At 38.3% G+C, this 24043-nt stretch overlaps 1 protein-coding gene across 1 annotated transcript in view; it reads left to right on the top strand.

Annotated features, from left to right (window-relative positions):
- Positions 1-24043, top strand: part of LOC131434038 (JNK-interacting protein 3) — a 520973-nt gene that overhangs the window by 380205 nt on the left and 116725 nt on the right. Inside the window, exons 6-8 of the mRNA XM_058600669.1 lie at positions 18423-18579; positions 18646-19311; positions 19360-19511. Of these exons, the coding sequence (XP_058456652.1) occupies positions 18423-18579; positions 18646-19311; positions 19360-19511 (975 nt within the window). The remainder of the gene's footprint in view (positions 1-18422; positions 18580-18645; positions 19312-19359; positions 19512-24043) is intronic.

The following is a 24043-nucleotide window of genomic DNA, read 5'->3' as shown; positions in this document are numbered from 1 at the left end:
ACTAATTTTGACACCAATTGATTCAGATTGATTCGAGTAGTTCACAAAAGCATGCTTCAGTGTTTATGTCACACAGTCAGCATCATTTTTCCAAACTAGTGCTTGACATTTGCGTTGCCTATTTGTATGAGAACAGTGATGCTAATCTAAAAAACCCTTCTTAATCCACCTAGTGGTGTGATAATGCCTTTCTCTTCTTAGTGGAATTTTCATATATCTTGAAAAATCACCATAGGGGGGAGTACATGAAATTTTCGAAATCGAAAAAAAAATTTTGATGCCAAAAGGCTTAGAATTGCATGAAACGTCGAGATTTAGTGTCATCTCGAAAAAATTTTTTGAAAATGTCGACTTTTTGGGACTTAGAAAAAATATGAAAATTTTTCTAAGTCCCAGAAAGTTGATTTTTTCAAAAAAAATTTTTTTTCAGATGACACTAAATTTCGATGTTTCATGCAGTTTTCAGAGTTTCGGCATCAAAAAAATTTCGGTTTTGGAAATTTCATGTACTCCCCCTATGGTGCTTTTTCAAGATCGAAAATTGTCAAACCTTTATCACCGGGAAGCACCCCTTACGCATGTCCGATTTAGGTCAAATTTTGCTTGAAGGCTTTTTTCGATGTGCTTAAACTTTTGAGCACTAGAACTTAACGAAAATAGAGGTGATCCTAAAATTTTGGCACTCATATATATATATATATATATATATATATATATATATATATATATATATATATATATATATATATATATATATATATATATATATATATATATATATATATATATATATATATATATATATATATATATATACATATAAGAGCGGTAAAAATCAATGTGTTTTGTCGGTTACGTCACTTATACCATCATATATCTGGAACCAAAAGTCACAACCATTTGATCTTCGAACTTGATCAATGGCCCGACAGTAGCTTTCAAACGAGCCCAAGTTTGTTAAAATCGGTTCAGCCATCTCTGAGAAAATTGAGCGCGTTCAAATTCAACGCCTTTTGTCGGTTACGTCACTTATACAATCATATCTCCGAAACCAAAAGTCACAGCTATTTGATCTTCGAACTTGATCAATGGCCCGACAGTAGCTTTCAAACGAGCCCAAGTTTGTTAAAATCGGTTCAGCCATCTCTGAGAAAGTTGAGCGCGTTCAAATATCTTCTAAAAGTGCACACACACACACACACACACACACACACACACACACACACACACACACACACACACACACACACACACACACATACACACAGACATTTTCCGATCTCGTCGAACTGAGTCGAATGGTATGTAACACTATGGGTCTCCGAGGCTCCGTTCGAAAGTCGGTTTTTCCAGCAATTCTAATACCTTTCTATAGAGAAAGGCAAAAAGCCTTCTTAGTCCACTTAGTGGAATTTCCATATATGTTGAAAAATCACCATGAAATTTTCGAAATCGAAAAAAAAGTTTTGATGCCAAAAGGCTTAGAATTGCATGAAACGTCGAGATTTAGTGTCATCTCGAAAAAAAAATTTTTGAAAAATTCGACTTTTTGGGACTTTTTGAGATGACACTAAATTTTGATGTTTCATGCAGTTTTAGGAGTTTCGGCATCAAAAAAAATTTCGATTTTGGAAATTTCGTGTACTCCCCCCTATGGTGCTTTTTCAAGGTCGAAAATTGTCAAACCTTTACCACCGGTCAGCACCCCTTACGCATGTCCGATTCAGGTCAAATTTTGCATGAAGGCTTTTTTTGAGGCGCTTAAACTTTTGAGCACTACAACTTAATGAAAATAGAGGTGATCCTAAAATTTTGGCACCCATATATATATATATATATATATATATATATATATATATATATATATATATATATATATATATATATATATATATATATATATATATATATATATATATATATATATATATATATATATATATATATATATATATATATATATATATATATATATATATATATATATATATATATATATATATATATATATATATATATATATATATATATATAAGAGCGGTTAAAATCAATGTGTTTTGTCGGTTACGTCACTTATACCATCATATATCTGGAACCAAAAGTCACAGCCATTTCATCTTCGAACTTGATCAATGGCCCGACAGTAGCTTTCAAACGAGCCCAAGTTTGTTAAAATCGGTTCCGCCATCTCTGAGAAAGTTGAGCGCGTTCAAATATCTTCTAAAAGTGCACACACACACATACACACACACACACACACACACATACACACAGACATTTTCCGATCTCGTCGAACTGAGTCGAATGGTATGTAACACTATGGGTCTCCGAGGCTCCGTTCGAAAGTCGGTTTTTCCAGCAATTCTAATACCTTTCTATAGAGAAAGGCAAAAAGCCTTCTTAGTCCACTTAGTGGAATTTCCATATACAGGGTGATTTTTTAAGAGCTTGAGAACTTTTTTAAACAATAAAACGCATAAAATTTGCAAAATCTCATCGGTTCTTTATTTTAAACGTTAGATTGGTACATGACATTTACTTTTTGAAGATAATTTCATTTAAATGTTGACCGCGGCTGCGTCTTAGGTGGTCCATTCGGAAAGTCCAATTTTGGGCAACTTTTTCGAGCATTTCGGCCGGAATAGCCCGAATTTCTTCGGAAATGTTGTCTTCCAAAGCTGGAATAGTTACTGGCTTATTTCTGTAGACTTTAGACTTGACGTAGCCCCACAAAAAATAGTCTAAAGGCGTCAAATCGCATGATCTTGGTGGCCAACTTACCGGTCCATTTCTTGAGATGAATTGTTCTCCGAAGTTTTCCCTCAAAATGGCCATAGAATCGCGAGCTGTGTGGCATGTAGCGCCATCTTGTTGAAACCACATGTCAACCAAGTTCAGTTCTTCCATTTTTGGCAACAAAAAGTTTGTTTGCATCGAATGATAGCGATCGCCATTCACTGTAACGTTGCGTCCAACAGCATCTTTGAAAAAATACGGTCCAATGATTCCACCAGCGTACAAACCACACCAAACAGTGCATTTTTCGGGATGCATGGGCAGTTCTTGAACGGCTTCTGGTTGCTCTTCACTCCAAATGCGGCAATTTTGCTTATTTACGTAGCCATTCAACCAGAAATGAGCCTCATCGCTGAACAAAATTTGTCGATAAAAAAGCGGACTTTCCGAATGGACCACCTAAGACGCAGCCGCGGTCAACATTTAAATGAAATTATCTTCAAAAAGTAAATGTCATGTACCAATCTAACGTTTAAAATAAAGAACCGATGAGATTTTGCAAATTTTATGCGTTTTATTGTTTAAAAAAGTTCTCAAGCTCTTAAAAAATCACCCTTTATGTTGAAAAATCACCATAGGGTGGAGTACATGAAATTTTCGAAATCGAAAAAAAATTTTTGATGCCAAAAGGCTTAGAATTGCATGAAACGTCGAGATTTAGTGTCATGTCGAAAAAAATTTTTTTGAAAAATTCGACTTTTTGGGACTTTTTGAGATGACACTAAATTTTGATGTTTCATGCAGTTTTAAGAGTTTCGGCATCAAAAAAAAATTCGATTTTGGAAATTTCATGTACTCCCCCCTATGGTGCTTTTTCAAGGTCGAAAATTGTCAAACCTTTACCACCGGGCAGCACCCCTTACGCATGTCCGATTTAGGTCAAATTTTGCATGAAGGCTTTTTTAGAGGTGCTTAAACTTTTGAGCACTAGAACTTAACGAAAATAGAGGTGATCCTAAAATTTTGGCACACACATATATATATATATATATATATATATATATATATATATATATATATATATATATATATATATATATATATATATATATATATATATATATATATATATATATATATATATATATATATATATATATATATAAGAGCGGTTAAAATCAAAGTGTTTTGTCGGTTACGTCACTTATACCATCATATATCTGGAACCAAAAGTCACAGCCATTTGATCTTTGAACTTGATCAATGGCCCGACAGTAGCTTTCAAACGAGCCCAAGTTTGTTAAAATCGGATCAGCCATCTCTGAGAAAATTGAGCGCGTTCAAATACAACGCCTTTTGTCGGTTACGTCACTTATACAATCATATCTCCGAAACCAAAAGTCACAGCCATTTGATCTTCGAATTTGATCAATGGCCCGACAGTAGCTTTCAAACGAGCCCAAGTTTGTTAAAATCGGTTCAGCCATCTCTGAGAAAATTGAGCGCGTTCAAATATCTTCTAAAAGTGCACACACACATACACACACACGCACATACACACAGACATTCCGATCTTGTCGAGCTGAGTTGAATGGTATATAACACTATGGGTCTCCGAGGCTCCGTTCGAAAGTCGGTTTTTCCAGCAATTCTAATACCTTTCTATAGAGAAAGGCAAAAAGCCTTCTTAGTAAACTTAGTGAAATTTTCATATATCTTGAAAAATCACCATAGGGGGGAGTACATGAAATTTTCGAAATCGAAAAAAAATTTTTGATGCCAAAAGGCTTAGAATTGCATGAAACGTCGAGATTAAGTATCATCTCGAAAAAAATTTTTTTTGAAAAAATCGACTTTTTGGGACTTAGAAAAAATATGAAAATTGATCAATGGCCCGATAGTACCTTTCAAACGAGCCCAAGTTTGTTGAAATCGGTTCAGCCATCTCTGAGAAAATTGAGCGCGTTCAAATTCAACGCCTTTTGTCGGTTACGTCACTTATACAATCATATCTCCGAAACCAAAAGTCACAGCCATTTGATCTTCGAACTTGATCAATGGCCCGACAGTAGTTTTCAAACGAGCCCAAGTTTGTTAAAATCAGTTCAGCCATCTCTGAGAAAATTGAGCGCGTTCATATATCTTCTAAAATTGCACACACACACATACACACACACACACACATACACACAGACATTCCGATCTTGTCGAGCTGAGTTGAATGGTATATAACACTATGGGTCTCCGAGGCTCCGTTCGAAAGTCGGTTTTTCCAGCAATTCTAATACCTTTCTATAGAGAAAGGCAAAAAGCCTTCTTAGTAAACTTAGTGAAATTTTCATATATCTTGAAAAATCACCATAGGGGGGAGTACATGAAATTTTCGAAATCGAAAAAAAATGTTTGATGCCAAAAGGCATGAAACGTCGAGATTTAGTGTCATCTCGAAAAAAAATTTTTTTGAAAAAATCGACTTTTTGGGACTTAGAAAAAATATGAAAATTGATCAATGGCCCGATAGTACCTTTCAAACGAGCCCAAGTTTGTTAAAATCGGTTCAGCCATCTCTGAGAAAATTGAGCGCGTTCAAATTCAACGCCTTTTGTCGGTTACGTCACTTATACAATCATATCTCCGAAACCAAAAGTCACAGCCATTTGATCTTCGAACTTGATCAATGGCCCGACAGTAGTTTTCAAACGAGCCCAAGTTTGTTAAAATCGGTTCAGCCATCTCTGAGAAAATTGAGCGCGTTCATATATCTTCTAAAAGTGCACACACACACACACACACACACACACACACACACACACACACACACACACACACACACACACATACACACAGACATTTTCCGATCTCGTCGAACTGAGTCGAATGGTATATAACACTATGGGTCGTCGAGGCTCCGTTCGAAAGTCGGTTTTTCCAGCAATTCTAATACCTTTCTATAGAGAAAGGCAAAAAGCCTTCTTAGTCCACTTAGTGAAATTTTCATATATCTTGAAAAATCTTCATATATCTTGAAAAATTTTTGATGCCAAAAGGCTTAGAATTGCATGAAACGTCGAGATTTAGTGTCATCTCGAAAAAAAATTTTTTTGAAAAAATCAACTCTTTGGGACTTAGAAAAAATATGAAAATTTTTCTAAGTCCCAGAAAGTCGATTTTTTCAAAAAATTTTTTTTTTGAGATGACACTAAATTTCGATGTTTTTTGCAGTTTTAAGAGTTTTGGCATCAAAAAAAATTTTCGATTTTTGAAATTTCATGTACTCTCCCTATGGTGCTTTTTCAAGATCGAAAATTGTCAAACCTTTACCATCGGGCAGCACCCCTTAAGCATGTCCGATTTAGGTCAAATTTTGCATGAGGGATTTTTTCGATGTGCTTAAACTTTTGAGCACTAGAACTTTACGAAAATAGAGTTGATCCCAAAATTTTGACACCCTTATATATAAGAGCGGTAATAATCAACAGCCATTTGATCTTCGAACTTGATCAATGGCCCGACAGTAGCTTTCAAACGAGCCCAAGTTTGTTAAAATCGGTTGAGCCATCTCTGAGAAAATTGAGCGCGTTCAAATTCAACGCATTTTGTCGGTTACGTCACTTATACAATCATATCTCCGAAACCAAAAGTCACAGCCATTTGATCTTCGAACTTGATCAATGGCCCGACAGTAGCTTTCAAACGAGCCCAAGTTTGTTAAAATCGGTTCAGCCATCTCTGAGAAAATTGAGCGCGTTCAAATATCTTCGAAAAGTGCACACACACTCATACACACACACACATACCCACAGACATTTTCCGATCTCGTCGAACTGAGTCGAATGGTATATAATGGGTCTCCGAGGCTCCGTTCGAAAGTCGGTTTTTCCAGCAATTCTAATACCTTTCTATAGAGAAAGGCAAAAATATGGAACAGTTTTTTAACGACAAATGGCAACAAAAATTCAAAGAATTTAACGAGATGGTCAAAGAAACCCGTAAGGTGGAAAACCAAAAAGAACACGTCTGCGGTTATTATTGCGTATAATAACGCACTTTAGCTTCTACAAGTGCTGCAGGAAAAACACGTATATATTTAAACGGTTCTTCTTGAGTATAATAATCATGAAGACAATGAGGTGCAAAATTATACACAAATAGAAAAAAATTTATATATATACGTGAAGAAATCAATCAATACTAAAATATAAAGAAAAACTCTAGAAGAAAAATACAAGTACTGTAAACTACTAAAAGCGCAATTGGACAACTATTTGACAGAGGAACAAAACCTCATAGACGATAAAACCTTCCACTTACTAGTGAAAAACACTAGACTGTGGACGGATGAAATTTACAGGATAATAGATTTAAAACTTACACAAATCGAATCTAGTGAAAAGACAAAAATGACACAAACACAACAACCTTTTGACGTACGGCAAGCTACTGCCCTAGTACAACCTATAATGGCTTACCAGAAAGCCTAGAATCATTTCTTGACTCAGCAAAACTGCTGAATGAGTTTACACTGCCAGAGCACACCGCGATGGTCATTAAATTCTTGGAAACCAGACTGTCGAGAAAAGCCAGACAAGGTTTCCCTGAAACGATCGATACAGTAGATAATTTAATACAAATAATCGAGGATATATGTAAAGGCAACATCACTCCAGAATTAATCATATCAAAAATTAATAACTCAAAACAAAAGAACTCAATTAACAATTTCTGCGAGGAACTGGACATCCTTTGTGGAAAACTAGAAAGTACTTATATAGAACAAAAAATTCCCTCACCGGTGGCAAAACCCCACTCACAAATGTTACACACACGATTTGTTGTACAGCACCAACAACGTACGAATAATTTTAATCGAGGAGCAAGACAATGAGCCGTATGAATAAAATGTAGTAAAGTCTGTTGTTTGTAGTATCTTCTCAAAAACAAAGTCCACAGAGTATAACGCGGTTTGGTATGAATAAAAAACAAGTTCGAACATGTAGTTAATACTACTTCCAAATTTAAGCATTTACTGCATACCGTATCGACACAGAGCCGGAAAAGCTGACATAAGCATGCACAAAGCAAGAAACGTACTTACATCTGTAAAAATGCAACTTTTTCTTTTCTGTACTTCACTTTATCAGCAAACACACGAGTAGCAACCTCTAGAGCTACCTACCGAAAACTTGTAGTAAATACTACAGTTTGTAGCATATTTTGACAGGAACGTGATCCACACGTAGCATTTACTACCGAAATTCAAGCATGCTACGTTTTATTCATACGGCCCAATATAATGCGCCCAGATACCCGGTACAATACAATCGATACGAACCAGAACCCTAGAAATAATTACAATACCAATAATTAAAATAATAATTACAATCCTAATGATTATAATAATTATAATGCCCAACAAGCCAGATATGGTAACAACATGCGGAATACAATTAATTTTCGTGGTAGACCCGCTAATTTTGAAACCCTTAAGTAAGTACACAATTTTGAAAAACAACCCATATAAAAATAGCACTAGAAAAAATAAAGTGTTAAACGAACTCGATCTAAATGACGTACGCTAGAAACAACCTGGAAAAGTAAATTTCAAATTATTCTGATATATTTTGCTTACCAGACGAACCAGTTTCATCAAACAATTTTTATTCACAAAATATGGAACTGAGCGATAAAGTCCCAGTGTACATTCCAATCTACAAAACTGTTCATTCACAAAGTAACGAAATTGCAACCCAAGTAAATAAAATGTTTTATGACGATATCATCGAACCATCCATATCACCCTATAACAACCAAAAAAATTCGAAAACAACAATGCAAAATGGAGATTGGTAGTTGATTCCCGACAACTTAACAAAAAATACCAGCCGATAAGTTTCCGCTGCCAAGAATTGATGCTATCTTAGATCAGCTTGGTAGAGCAAAATATTTCACAACCCTGGATTTAATGTCAGGATTTCATCAAATACCCTTAGTCATTTTCAATTTAAAAGATTACCATTTGGCTTAAATATCAGTCCAAACAGTTTTCAACGAATGATGACAATCGCAATGTCAGGATTAACACCTGAGCATGCTTTTGTATATATAGATGATATTATAGTAGATGGATGTTCAATCCAACACTACCTTCAGAATTTAGAAAAAGTTTTTGAACGCGTTAGGAAGTACAATTTTAAACTAAACCTCAATAAATGCATTTTTTTTAATTCAGAAGTAACATATTTAGGTCACAAAATCACAGATAAGGGAATCCTACCAGATAGTAATAAATACAAGGCAATATTAAATTATCCCACACCATACAGCATACAGTGTGAACTAACCAAATACGTTGTTGTGGAATGGAGATACGACAACACTCTGAAGGGTTTTAAACTTGACAGCTACGTCAGCGTAAGCATGTGCATCCACCAATATTTGGCGCAGCAAGCCTTGATCACGAACGAGAGCAAGCAGCGACTGACATCGTCCTCTTTCGATTACAAGCCGCTGAGAAGGTAAGACATGGTTTTGGTGAACTTGATGCGCGAAGTGATTCCCCACGTTTCATCGGCAGAAACCACATTTGGCGATCCTGCCAGGAGATAAAAGAAATTAATTGCAGTTGTAGGAATAAATCTTCTATATTGGTAGGGAATCACTCGCGCAGAAAACAACTGTAGATATTTTCTTTCGTTACAAGATGGCAATTTTCCTTCATCGTGCCCTCGTGTTTATAGTGGTACGCTGTAACTAACTAGTGGTACGCAATGGAACCGTATTCAAATCCATTATTTGCTATAGTAATTGTAAAAAAAGAACAAGGATTTTTCTGCATATTGCGTACTCTGAGGTAATTGATACCGCGAAAAAAAAATGTGTTGGTTATGTATGCGCGTCGGGATAACCGCATGTAAAACCGAGATAACCTAAAAAAAATGCGAGTTGGGATAACCGCTTCCGCGAATATTGAGGTTTTGTGTTTAATGTGAGATCGGGATGACCACATGCGTTTTCCAATGTTAGATCGAGATGACCACGAAGAAAACGTTGCGAGTTGGGATAATCGCCTCAAAATGATTTTGTTTAATGTGAGATCAGGATGACAACATAGAAAAAGTAGCGAGTTGGGATAACCGCCATAATTTCCTTTTGTTCAATATGGGATTTGAAAAAAAAAATCGCGAGATGTGATAACCTCCTGAATATTTGTATTCAAGCCTCCAAAAGTAAACGTACATTCTAATTTTTCATTTAATGAGTTTCAAGGAAATAATTACGACTTCACGTTATCGGTTCTCTAGATTTCAGATAGGATTTCGACAGGCACCAAACTTTTAAAATGGCGTATGAAGGAAAATACGTTCGAGCGCCCGAGTACTCAACAGATTCCGATGAAGATTTAGACGATCAGTTTCTGTCCCCAGTGGCGGAGGAATCCAGTTCTGAAAAATCCTTGACCAGCGAACCGGAGCACTCTCTGAACAGTTCTGATACGCCCGACGAAGAGGATTCCAGGTTCACAAATAATGAAATGCGAGATTGGAGTCAGTTACAAAACAATCTACTAGAAAACACCCGTACAAGTAATGAGAAGAAATCTGCTTCGGACGTTCGTCGTTCAAACGGAGAAAATGTTGAGTTATACAAGCGTATGGATCAGTTCGAGAAAATGTTGGGAAACATAACCTCTGCACTCGGTAATAATAAGCAAGCCTACTACGTACCAGGTGAAGATGATATTGAACGTAGCTGGAGCACAGCACGAAAGGCAGCGCCCCTGGATGGTGCGACGCACATCATACGATGGGATCACAACCAAGCTTTTCCCAAAGGTATACCAGCAAACAAGATGTGGGGGGCTTGGCACAAATATATCGAGTCCTTTGAAATCGCCGCATCACTAGGAAATGCATTTGACCAACCACATAGATCACAGCTACTGTTCTTGGCCGTTGGTGAGGAAATGCAAGCCATCATTCGAGCTGCTAAACTTCGTCCAAATTTGACGGAACCAGACTGCTACATGACATTCACACGAAATATTGATACGTACCTGAAATCGATGACGGACACAAGCGCGGAACACGAAACTTTCTCCAACATGCGACAAAGCAGAGGGGAGTCAGCTATGGGCTTCCATGCAAGGTTAGTCGAGAAAGTGAGGCTGTGTGGATATAGCGTTATGGACCAAGAGCGATTTGTCAGAGCACAACTCATTAAGGGTATGTCCAATCAAGTTTTAGCTAAAGCCGCCAGAACGTATGGCCATGAAACGAACTTCATAGTTCAATCAGCGACTCGCGAGGAGGCGTTTGAGAAAGAAACCGTACCATCGAACCAGGACGGCGTTTTTGCTTTGGATGGATCTCATTTGCGGCTCGACTCACGCCGAGTAAACGAACCAAATCGCGGACGGACGAGCTCTTCAATACGTAACTCTTCGAGAACTCATTCTCCTAGCAACAAACAATCGCAAATCCCTGGTCGTCGAGCTAGGTGTTCAAGATGCCGATATATAGCGCATCGGAACGAACCATGCCCAGCCCTCTATCGAACATGCAACAAATGTGGAGAGAAGGGACATTTCGCGGCCGCGTGCCGCTTGCGAAACGTGAACAAATTTCGTCAGGACGAAAATCGAAGAATGATTGGGAATAATGAAAAGGTAAAATCTTATAGCGAACGATAAACAATATCAAAGAGAACAATAAAGTTGATTTACCCGTTTCACACAATTTATATTTTATTTTTCCTTTTATCCAGCAAGTGAACGGCCTGTCATTCCAAGACGTTTTAATTAAGTGTATCGTTGGTCATTCACAACCAATCGAGTTTTTAATCGACTCCGGAGCCGATGTGAACGTGCTTTGCGGAAAAGATTGGGACACCTTGAAGCAAGAAGCGGAGTCAGGTACCTTAACGTTCGAAACAAAAGACAGCTTGATTAAGGCCAATGTTTGCTCATACGCAACAAACACGCCAATGTCGGTTGAATATGCAATCACTACCCTTATATATGTCGCAGATTATGATGAATTACCCCGCGGCTCACCTGTATCGGCAGATTTTCTCGTTGTTAGGGATGGCCGTCGGTCCTCACTAGGACGATCAACAGCCAATGACCTACGACTACTAGCAGTTGGACTATCCGTGAGTAATTGTGAGAAGCATGTCGAAAACAAAACCTTTCCAAAAATGCCTGGAGTTTTAGTTAAATTTAATATTGATAATACAATTTCACCGGTTCGGAATGCATATTTCAATGTTCCTGCGGCATTCCGGGAAGCAGCTAGGAAGAGACTTGCAGAAATGGAAGAACGAGACATAATAGAAAAGGTTATCAGAGCACCCAATTGGATTAGCGGCATGACCGCTGTTCCCAAAGGAAAAAATGATTTTCGCCTAGTGGTAAACATGCGAGCCGCAAATAGGGCAATCAAGCGAGAATATTTTCGCATGCCACTTATTGATGATATAAAAATCAAACTCCACGGGGCAAAATATTTTTCCAAACTTGATCTGAATAACGCATTCTACCATCTGGAGCTTAGCCCGGAATCAAGAGATATGTCCACATTTCTTTCCGAAACCGGTATGTATCGATTTAAGCGCTTCATGTTCGGCGTAAACTGTGCGCCAGAGGTGTTTCAACGAGAAATGTCGCAAATCCTAAAAGACGTTCCAAATGTAGTTGTGTACATAGACGACATTTTAGTCTATGCGAAGACATTGGAAGAATTAAGAAGAACAGTAGCAATAGTACTTCAAATCTTAAGGAAAAACAACTTAACGTTGAACCTCAGTAAATGTGAGTTTGATAAGACGCATTTAAAATTTCTTGGACACGAGTTGGATGAATATGGTTTCAATGTCGATAAAGAAAAGGTGGAAAGCATCGAAAGATTTAGGAGCCCAACTACATCATCAGAACTTCGCAGTTTCCTGGGATTAGCGTCATTTCTCAGTCCATACATTCGTAACTTTGCGGACATAACAGCTTCGCTTTGGAAAGTGGCTACTTCAAAAACCTGGAAAATGGGATTGTGAACAACAGAAAAATTTTGATACTGTTAAAACAAAAATCGCTCACTGTGTAACTTCTCTGGGATATTTTTCGGACCATGATAAGACAATTTTGTATACCGATGCATCACCGAACGCGCTGGGTGCTGTACTAGTGCAGGAGGACAGCAAAGGAACGACGCGTGTCATCAGTTTTGCATCGAAGGCTTTGACATCGACGGAACAACGATATGCCCAAAACCAGTGAGAGGCTCTAGGTGCCGTGTGGGGAGTCGAGCATTTCTCGTACTTCCTATTGGGGTGCCACTTTGTACTACGTACTGACGCTCAGGGTGTTGCGTTTATACTTAACCGTTCTCGCGAAAATTCCAAACGAGCATTGACTAGAGCGGATGGTTGGGCTCTTCGATTGAGCCCCTATAGCTATACTGTTGAGTACAACCGTGGGCGCGACAACATTGCGGATCCATCATCCCGGCTGTACACTGCAGTTGATGAACCGTTCGACGAGACATCCAGCCCGTGGGAAATTGCCAGTGTAGAATCAACCTGTTTCGAGTTCCTGACGGAAGCTGACGTACGAGAGGCTACTACAAAGGACGAAACTCTTCAGCAAGTAGTGGTAGCAATCAAAACGGGAATTTGGCCGAAGACACTCCGTTTGTACGAATCAGTTGCCGAACACTTAGCTGTCCTGAATGGTGTCGTGATAAAAAGAGGCTGTGCGGTTATACCCAAATCGCTTCAAAAAAAGGCCTTGAATGTTGCACACAGTGGTCATCCAATGGCTGCTAAGATGAAGAGCATACTGCGCGAAAGGGTTTGGTGGCCTGGGATTACTGCGGACGCCGAAGCGTGGATTGAGGCATGTGAGATATGTGCTACTACCGGTAGGCCAGAAAAGCCCACTCCCATGAGACGATCTCTCATACCTAAGACGGCTTGGCAGACCATTGCTCTGGACTTCAATGGCCCATACGTGAGACTGAATGGGGTTTCAACCCTAGTTGTGGTAGATTACAGGTCTCGTTATCTCATAGCCCGTCCAGTCAGGTCTACGAGTTTCGAGAGTGCGAAAAGAAAGCATTAGAAAACATTTTCGAACGCGTAGGATATCCTCAAAATATCAAAACGGACAACGGTCCTCCGTTTAATAGTGAAGACTATAAAATGTTCTGCAGTCAGCGAGGAATAAATGCTGTTTTCAGTACTCCACTCTTTCCACAGCAGAACGGTCTCGTTGAGGGGTACATGAAACTGATTAATAAGGCCATGGCACAGGAAACGTAAGGCTCCTGCTTATTTAGATAATTATATACGAGCCTGTGAGTGCGACGGTGACGATCGTCACAAGTCATAATAAATGTTTTAGACTTATTGAATAAAATGCACAAAATTCACATTATATTGAACTTTTTTTTTGAGAAGAGGGAAGATGTGGAATGGAGATACGACAACACTCTGAAGGGTTTTAAACTTGACAGCTACGTCAGCGTAAGCATGTGCATCCACCAATATTTGGCGCAGCAAGCCTTGATCACGAACGAGAGCAAGCAGCGACTGACATCATCCTCTTTCGATTACAAGTCGCTGAGAAGGTAAGACATGGTTTTGGTGAACTTGATGCGCGAAGTGATTCCCCACGTTTCATCGGCAGAAACCACAGTTGTATATATACCCATATCTACCAAAGAAGCTAACGTAGTAGCTAAAGCGTTAGTAGAAAATTTTATCCTAACTTACGGTAAGTTTCTTGAGTTAAAAACTGATAGAGGAACCGAATATAAAAACGAGGTTCTAGAACAAATTTGCAAATTGTTAAAAATTAAACAAACATTTTCGACAGCTTATCATCCTCAGACAATTGGTTCTTTGGAAAGAAATCACAGATGCCTCAACGAGTTTCTGCGATCTGTTATCAACGAACATCAATCTGACTGGGATGATTGGTTACAATACTATGCATTTTCATATAACACAACACCATACTCAGATCGCGGGTATATACCCTACGAACTAGTGTTCGGTGTAAAAGCCAGACTACCACAAGAAACCTACCCAGACAAAATTGAACCGATATATAATTTCGACCTGTACAATAAAGAATTACAATACCGACTACACAAATCACACGAAATAGCAAACAAACATCTAACACACCAAAAACAAATTAGAAAATCCACAACAGATCACCTGTTCAACCCAATAAAAATGCATTTGAACGACATAGTGTATTTACAAAACGAAAATAGACGCAAGCTAGATCCATTTTATCTAGGTCCATTTAAAATTACACAGCTACAAGATCCAAATTGCGGAATACAAAGTTTACAATCAAAAGAAAAAACCATTGTTTACAAAAATAGACTCATTAAGGCATCATATACAAAATTGTAACATCAAACTTTTAGAATTAAGATTCAGCTACCGAGCTTAACCCCACGTAAAACAAAAAAAAGAGAGAAAAATCAAAAAATCATTGCCGTGGGCGTAAGTGAAGTTTTATTCAGCTTCTCTGAGAAAAAACTGTTAAATTTGGTTATTTTAGCTATGAGAAAACTCTGTAATATACATTAAAATTGTTAGGGAGTTCGAACGCATAAATGGTAACCTCATCCCATAAAGCACAACAGAATGAATTCTCTTCGTTACATCATTCTTCCAAATGAGGGATGATGTAACGTGAACCTTTAAGACTAAATCTCCTCACACACCCCAGAACTTGTAATGTCAATATTTAAGACTAAATCTTCCACACACCCCAGACCACACGCACTTAACAAAAACCCGTAAAAGCACCCTTCAACGAAAACCTAGAAACCTACATAATGACAGCACTTGCACTTTCAAGCATCAAGTTTCAAATTGTTATGTCATCGAAAACAGAACCCAAAAACAAAACAGCCTGTGTCACTTCCCTCTTCTACACGTCCCTCATGTCCCACCATCGACCACAATCGATACCAGTCAGCACGACCTAGAATGACAGTAACTCAGGAACACACACTAATTCAAACCGACACTCACGAGAATAACCCAACGATAGCATCCCTCTCCTCTCCGTATCATACCCGCTCACGCTCATCAAGAAGCTTTACTTCCTCTCTTACCCACAAAATATACAATGGCCGACACTATACAACGAGTCCCATTGGTTAAACCCGATTTACATTGCGCGTTCTAACTCCTCCTTCCGGATTCTCAGAGATCCTAACTGTTAGAATTAGTTACCTAGCCTATATTATTGAAACACTCCCCGAATTTTTTTTCTGGGTACGCGCCTGGTGTGAGTATGTTTGTGTGTATATGTATATGTATGTGTTAATTCCATGTGTAAAAAATTTACTTGCTCAACACATCTGTTCCCTATGAATTAATGCATACTGAGAAAACTGGAGAATCGAACTGAAAGAAGTTCCAAAACTTGAAAAAGAAGAATGATGCCGTTCGAAGAAAAGAAGCAAATGAATATCATAGAAATAATACAAATAAGTACGCAAATGGTAAACCTATTTAAAAGATTATTATTATTATTATTATTATTACTATTATTATTATTATTACCATTATTATCATTACTTCTATATAGCTGACAACACTAATGGCTGTTCAAACCATATGGACCATTACAAAAAGTGCTAAAAAAGCACACAATATACATTATCACGAATACAGATATATGACCATTGTCATTACAAAAACTATAACTAATAAAAAAATAACAGTGACCAAATGGGCACCATACCTTAGGGACGTTTGTGTGTTGATTCAAAATAGAAGCTCATAAAAGCAAATCTTATCAAGGATCCAGTGTAGAACTGAAGCAAGGGGCAGCTACCACTGTGACTATTTACAAAAAAAAACCTGTTGTAATCCACTTAGTGGTGTAATGATGCCTTTTTTACATGTGATACTGTGGTATTCTATTCGAAATCCTTCTCCTCGATTTTTGAAAGAAACCAAGGGATTGTTTGTGCATTAACTAGTATAACATACAGAATGAAACAGTACTTTGCTCACGTAGGTCATCTTAAAAAAAACGAAGTGGGTTTATTATTATATGCACTTCAAGCACCGGAACCAGTATAATCGAAGAACCGACTTCGCCACCAACTAACCAACGTAGAAACTCTACTAGTTTTAATTCAAATTTTGAAGATATTATACGATTGTGGCATCGTATAAAAAACAACGATTTAAATTTTTGTTGTATCCGAAAATATGCATTAATTTTTGGTAGGACCATAAGACCTTTCATTGACCCTAAGATTGGGAATAACGGTTTTGAGTCCAGTTTAGAAATTTTTTTACGGTTTTTATTTCGACAGTTTAAGTGACGGTGTACAATATTTAACATACTTTACCCTATAACTCCGGAACCGGAAGACGGATCCGAATGAAATTCAGGAATTCTGTAAGTGACCGTGAGATCTTTCATTTGAATCTCGACTGCTCGGCCATCCATGGAAGTTGTCCATCAATGTCAACTTCCATTTCTGAGCAGCCTAGATAGTAACAAACCTAAACAGGTTTTACAGCAGACTGTTCGGGACCTCGTAGAGGTTCAGAATTTACTTCTGCTTCCACTAAATGTGATCCCCAGCCGATTGTTCATCATCCCTTAGGGGTGCAAGCATTTCTGCTTTTTTCTGTGTTTTTGTGTCGTCAATTTTCCCCATCCTCCTAGTCCAAACCTTACAATTTCCCTTCAATTCTTCCCTCTTATATATCGGGAAAATGATGCTAAAAACAAATTGATAGCAAGGCACAAATCTCCAAATATCAAGGGGAACGTGCCATTTGAGTCAATTTGGTCTGAAGGAACCGTGAGATCTTTCACTTAAATCTCAGTTTGTGGAAATCGGTCAACCGATCGCTCAGAAAAGGTAGATCGGGAACCAGGATAGCCGGAATCGGTTTGTTTAGTTGTCTACTAAAAACGGCTATCGATTTGTGTAGTTTTGAGACCGGTTTAAGTGATGGTGTACAATATTGAACACACTTTACCCTATAACTCAGAAAAGTGAGTGAGATCAATTTTGGAATGTAGACCGGGAACCAGGATAGCCGGAATCGGTTTGTTTAGTTGTCTACTATAAATGGCTATCGATTTGTGTAGTTTTGAGACCGGTTTAAGTGATGGTGTACAATATTGAACACACTTTACCCTATAACTCAGAAAAGTGAGTGAGATCAATTTTGGAATGTAGACCGGGAACCAGGATAGCCGGAATCGGTTTGTTTAGTTGTCTACTATAAATGGCTATCGATTTGTGTAGTTTTGAGACCGGTTTAAGTGATGGTGTACAATATTGAACACACTTTCCCCTATAACTCCGGAACCGGAAGTCGGATCCGGATGAAATTCAATAGTGTGTATCTTTCATTTGAATCTAAGTTTGTCAAAATTGGTTCAGCCATTTCCGAGAAAACCTAGTGAGATTTTTTTGACACATACACACGCACATACATACACACACTGATATTGCTCAGCTCGATGAACTGAGTCGAATGGTATATGACACACCCTTCGTGCCAATTTTTGCTAGTCGGGTTTTCAAGTGATTGCATAACCTATCTATATGAGAAAGGCAAAACTTTAAATTCTGATAAAATGTGAATTGATCAATTCATTCAATTAAATTTATGTTTTTTTTTTTCAGTACAAAGAACGATTTATGGAACTTCAAGATGCTGTTCGCTGGACGGAAATGATGCGAGCTTCTCGTGTAGAAAGTTTAGATAAAAAATCTAAACAAAGCATCTGGAAGTTTTTTAGTAACTTATTCAGTTCAAATGATAGACCGCTTGATTCATCCGGTAGGTTGCTTCGATGTAGTACCACTAATAGCATTCCCTGTATATCGGAAACAAGAACAATTTCAGGATCAAGTCATTTTCAATCTATGGAACAATCGCCCATAATAATGTTAAACAAAGATGGAGATATTCCTATTTCGGAAAAAATTACGCAAAGAAAACGAGAGCAGTATCGACAAGTTAGGGCTCATGTTCAAAAAGAAGATGGACGGTTTCAAGCTTATGGATGGAGCTTACCTACAACAAAATCACTGCAAAGCTGCAATTATTCCAAAACTAACTGTATTGTCCCTGTCCCGGTACCTGTTTACTGCAGACCTTTAGCAGAAGCCAGTCCCCACATGAAAGTCTGGTGTGCCAGCGGTGTAAACTTACAGGGTGGTTTGAAAAAAGATGGAAATAGTATAATCAAAGACAATGACATTTGCATACAAAAAAACGAAGAGATAAACGATTGTTCTCCTATTGAGACAAACAATGTTGAGTTGCTTGGTAAGACAGCTGCATTTATTGGTAATAAACTAACCAACAATACAGATTTAAGTTCTTTTGTTTGGATATGTACCAGTACCCATGCAGCAAGTACTGTCACTATAATTGACGCTAAAAATCCTGCTGAAGTATTGGAGTCCTTTTCAGTTTGTCAAAATCACCTGCTTTGTATCTGCACAGTGCGTGGTGCGAATGAAACAGATTATGCTCATATACAGAATAGTGAAGTAACTAATGCAGGTTTTTATTCTACATGAAGTTATATTTGGAAATTTTTTCTTTTTATAGATTTTTTAGGAGAGATGCTTGAAAATCCAGGAGAACCTCCAGACGATGTTGGCAAAGTGGTTTTCGTCACAAACGAAGATAATATTTTAATGGATGAATGTGTAAGTGCCAATTATTTATCCATAGAAACAGATCAAATCAATTGCCAAAAGGTAACTTCGGTACTACTATACGGCTAATTCTTTGTTTTCCGTAACTAATACAATGCATTCAGATCGAGAAAAGGGTCGTACCTTGATGTTGGAATATTTCTGTTATAATCTATCTCGAATAAGCTGATCAAAATGCTATTAGAATAATTGGGATTGGATTACTATATTTTGAATGATGTAGAATGATGCTGGATAATGTGAAATATATGCGATTAAAATTTTTAAATAGCTTGATATTCACAGTTTGATAGATTAGCTGTCATACGGGGCCTTTACACAATCACTAAAAGTGTCATTAATAAAAAGTAATGTCACTTTTAATTATCATGTAAGGTGTACGTGTTCAGTAATGAAACAAGTAATGATAAGCGGCCCTTACACGATCACTAATAGTGTCATTGCTAAAAAGTAATGTCACTTTTAATTTATTTATTTATTTATTTACTATTATTGTGTCCATCGGATACAAGATCTAAATGGACAATTAGAGTGGGAAAAAGCCCATTTGAGTTGAACTCGTTTGTCATTCTCAAACGGGCGCAAAAACCACTATCTTTTCAAGAACATAAACGAATGTAATGAAACACAATGTAACTTAAAGCTAGTATCACAAATGTCACTAATAAAATAACTTAAAAATTCAAATCACATCGGATCGTTTCAGTTTTTCGCGAAATGACTAGATGATTCACCAAACTCGAAAAGATCCTCAACAGCGGTGAAAGTTCGAATGGAAGCAGTAATCGGTTCATTAAAGCCAAAACGAGTCCTGTGAAATCTCTGCTGAAGCAGTGATGTATTCCGCAGTGTCCTATTCGGTATCCGAAAATTTACTACAGAGCGTAATTCAGGAGCATCAATTTCCCCATTGATCAGTTTTGCAATTAATAATGCTTGTTGAATTTTTCGGCGCCGATGAAGCGTATCGATTCCTAATAGTTGACATCTATCCTGATACGGGGGCAGATTAGCAGGATTTTGCCAAGGTAAGTTTCGTAATGCCAGACGAACGAATCGTTTTTGAACTCTTTCAATGCGTATGCTCCACGAAAGTTGATAAGGAATCCAAACTACTGAAACATTCTCTAGAATAGGCCGGACAAGTGAACAATACAAAGCTTTCAAACAGTGAGGATCTCTAAAATCCTTGGCGATTTTACTGATAAAGCCTAATTGACGTGATGCTTTTGAGATGATCTGTGATCGTTGTAAATCAAATGATAATTTTTCATCTAGCAGTATTCCCAAATCGCGAACCTGGGTAACTCTAGTCAAGACTGAGCCATCGATGCGATAGTCAAATTTAACAGGTCTCAGAGTACGGTGAAACGTGATCACCTGACATTTTGCGACGTTGATTATAAGTTTGTTTCGACTACACCAATCTACGAACGATTCAAGTGCATTTTGCAACCGCCAACAATCCTCCACAGTGCGAATAACGAGGTACAATTTCAGGTCGTCTGCATATGTCAGTTTGCAATCAGTTCCCAAAGCAAATGAGACATCGTTGAAATATAACACGAAAAGCAAAGGTCCTAAATTACTGCCTTGAGGAACTCCTGAGTTGTTAGAGAAAAGTGATGATGAACTGTTGCTCAATTTTACTCGTAGAACTCTCCCGGAGAGATATGAGCTCAACCAGGACACAAGATGGGCGGAAAATCCGAGACGAGATAATTTGCTTAGAAGTATTGTGTGGTCAATTTTGTCGAAAGCAGCTTTTAGATCCGTGTAAATGACATCCATCTGAGCTTTAGCTTCCATGCTGGCAATACACTTTGAAGTAAGTGTTAGCAGATTTGTTGCAACTGATCTTCCTGGCATGAATCCATGTTGATCGAATGATATATAATTCCTTGCTCGATCTAATATAGCACTACTCACAATAATCTCGAAAAGTTTCGATGAAGCGGAAAGATTAGTTATGCCACGATAGTTTACAACATTACGACGATCGCCATCTTTGAATATTGGGCAAATGTAGGATTGTTTCCATATCCGTGGGAATTTAGCTTGCTCAAATGATCGAGTGAAAATAACACTTAGTGGTCCAGCTAAAGCGTCAATACAGCGACGTAAAATAACAGCAGGTAAGCCGTCGGGCCCAGGAGAAAATGAACTTTTCAGTTTTTTTGCAGCGCATTGGACCAACTCCGGGGTAACGATGAAAGTGTTTAAGTTTATCATGTCAACTGGAACATCCGAAACAGCAGCTTCCGTATCGCTACTTGAAGTGAAACTGCTCGAAAAAACACTAGCGAAATGCTTGGCAAACAGCTCACACGATTCCGAAACTGACACAGCCGTCTCATCGCCAAGAAATACATTCGAAGGTACAGATGAACTTTTTCTTTTTGAGTTAACAAAACGCCAAAAACTTCTTGGGTTGCGTTTCAGTTTAGTCTGCGTACGGAGTACATATGATTTGTATAAACTTGCATTGAGAGCACGGTAGGCATTGGCCGAGTGATGAAAATTACGAACGTTAACAGCATTTCGTAGACGATGCATTTTTCGCTGATATGAGTTTCGCTTACGTTTTAATTGTCGTAGTTCCCAAGTGCTCCAAGCTGGGGTGACAGATGGTCTGAGGCGAGGTACATTTTGATCAAGCCAGCTATTTATTTCAAAGCAGAAGATTTCTGCCATAACATCAACTTCTCTGGTAGCAAACAATAAATCCCAAACTACATTGCTTAAATAAACGGACAAAGCAGAAAAATCCACCAACCGGTAATTCAATGGGCGCATGGCACCGCTATCATCATTCCTTGTCATATCGGTGTTATCGGCAATTGTGTTGAAATGAATTTCAAGCGGTGGGTGATGGGTGTCCACGGGAAGCAGCGGGGTAGGGCTACGATCGACTACACAATCTTTCGAACAAAACACAAGATCAAGTGTACGGCCAAGTGAATTATACACAAGATTCTTCTGACCAAGACCTAGAAATTCCATCCCATCGAGTAATGTGTGGCTAGCATATGGCAACAGAGAACTACTGCAAATAATACTAGTATCGTTTTTTACTCACAGCATTCGCTGCTGATTATAATCCCCACACACGAGAACTACATCCTTATCCGAACATTTCTCATGCAAGTCGTTCAAAGAGGCAATATGCTCATTGACTACGTTCACATCCTTGCTTCGATCTGGTGGTATGTAAATTGCGCATAGGACTAGATTTGTACCTTTAATTTTTGTAGAGATAGATATTTGTTCCAAGTTTCGTCCGTACGTTGTGTGTATCATTCTGCTAGAATATTGATGAGCCACAGCGATCAGCACACCACCGAAGCGTGTTTTATTACTATTTATTTGAGAACGGTCGCAGCGAAACACATTATAGGCCGTTCCAAATAACTGAAGTGAGGAAATACAATCGTCAAGCCCAGTCTCGGTCATAACAATAACGTCGATATCGCATTCAGCAGAGTTCAGGAACAAGTCATCGATTTTTGTTCTTAATCCTCTAACATTCTGGTATAAAATCGAAATAGAGTTGGCCGATAGTTGCTGCAAAGGGCAAACATTGAATGCAGATAAACCAAATGAATCGTGTAAATACTCGCCTCTGGTGGGAGTCCTGGAGCTCCCACCGTCCGCTGAAATTCGTGTTGCATTCAAACAATTGCCGCCAGTGTTGGTGTATCTGCAGGATGATCGCTGGAGAAATTGATCGGTTGTCTTTCGATGTTTTTTGAAAACTCAACAAATTCTCTAAACAATAGACCAGTTGGCCAACATGCAGCGTTTAGTGCTTGTTGTTTGTGTACTGGATCCAGACCAATTTTGAATGAGATGTAAGTTAACCTTGATGAGTCCGTTCCTTTGGGTACTAAACGAATGGTATCAAAGGGAGCATCCAAATTTAAACACCGAGTGACTATTTTCTGTACATCCTCGTTACTGATAAGGGGATGAAATCCCGATAAATAGAGCCAGAATCTAGGCTGAGCTGCAGGAGGTGTAATGAAGGGAACAGAGAGATCACCAAAATCAATTTGATTAGTTCCGCGATCGGCACCTGGGCGAATAGCTTGACCATTTTCACCACGACGACGTTTTGCACCTATTGGCCATATCGGATTTCGTACAGGCGGCTTAGGAGTTGAGACATTGGAGATGCTATCGACTTATTTGCTAAGCACTTCAACAATATCGGTCAGTTGCTGTATCTGTACATTGATATTGCTTTTGCATGTACTGGTGGATGTCGTATTTGGATTAAGATCAGCCAAATACGCACAAATGCTTCTACCATTTAGCATGTCTCTGCACTTCGTGCAAATAAACACCGCTTTACCTTGAGCAAAAATATCTTTGCATGAGCGAAGATTGAAACCACAACAGTTTTGACTGATGTGGAACGGAGTTTCGCATAAGCCGCAGCGTACTGGTTCCAAATCGTTGATTTCATGGTGACACTCTCCGACACAATTGACTGGTATTGGTGCTAACGGTCGGTAGTACGCCAAGAACACAACAAGATGGCCGAAAAAACAGCAGAATGCGTAGATGCGGTA

The sequence above is a fragment of the Malaya genurostris genome, chromosome 3 (genome assembly GCF_030247185.1).
Source record: "Malaya genurostris strain Urasoe2022 chromosome 3, Malgen_1.1, whole genome shotgun sequence".
Taxonomy (NCBI): Eukaryota; Metazoa; Arthropoda; class Insecta; order Diptera; family Culicidae; genus Malaya; species Malaya genurostris.
This window is presented reverse-complemented; position numbering and strand designations above follow the sequence as displayed.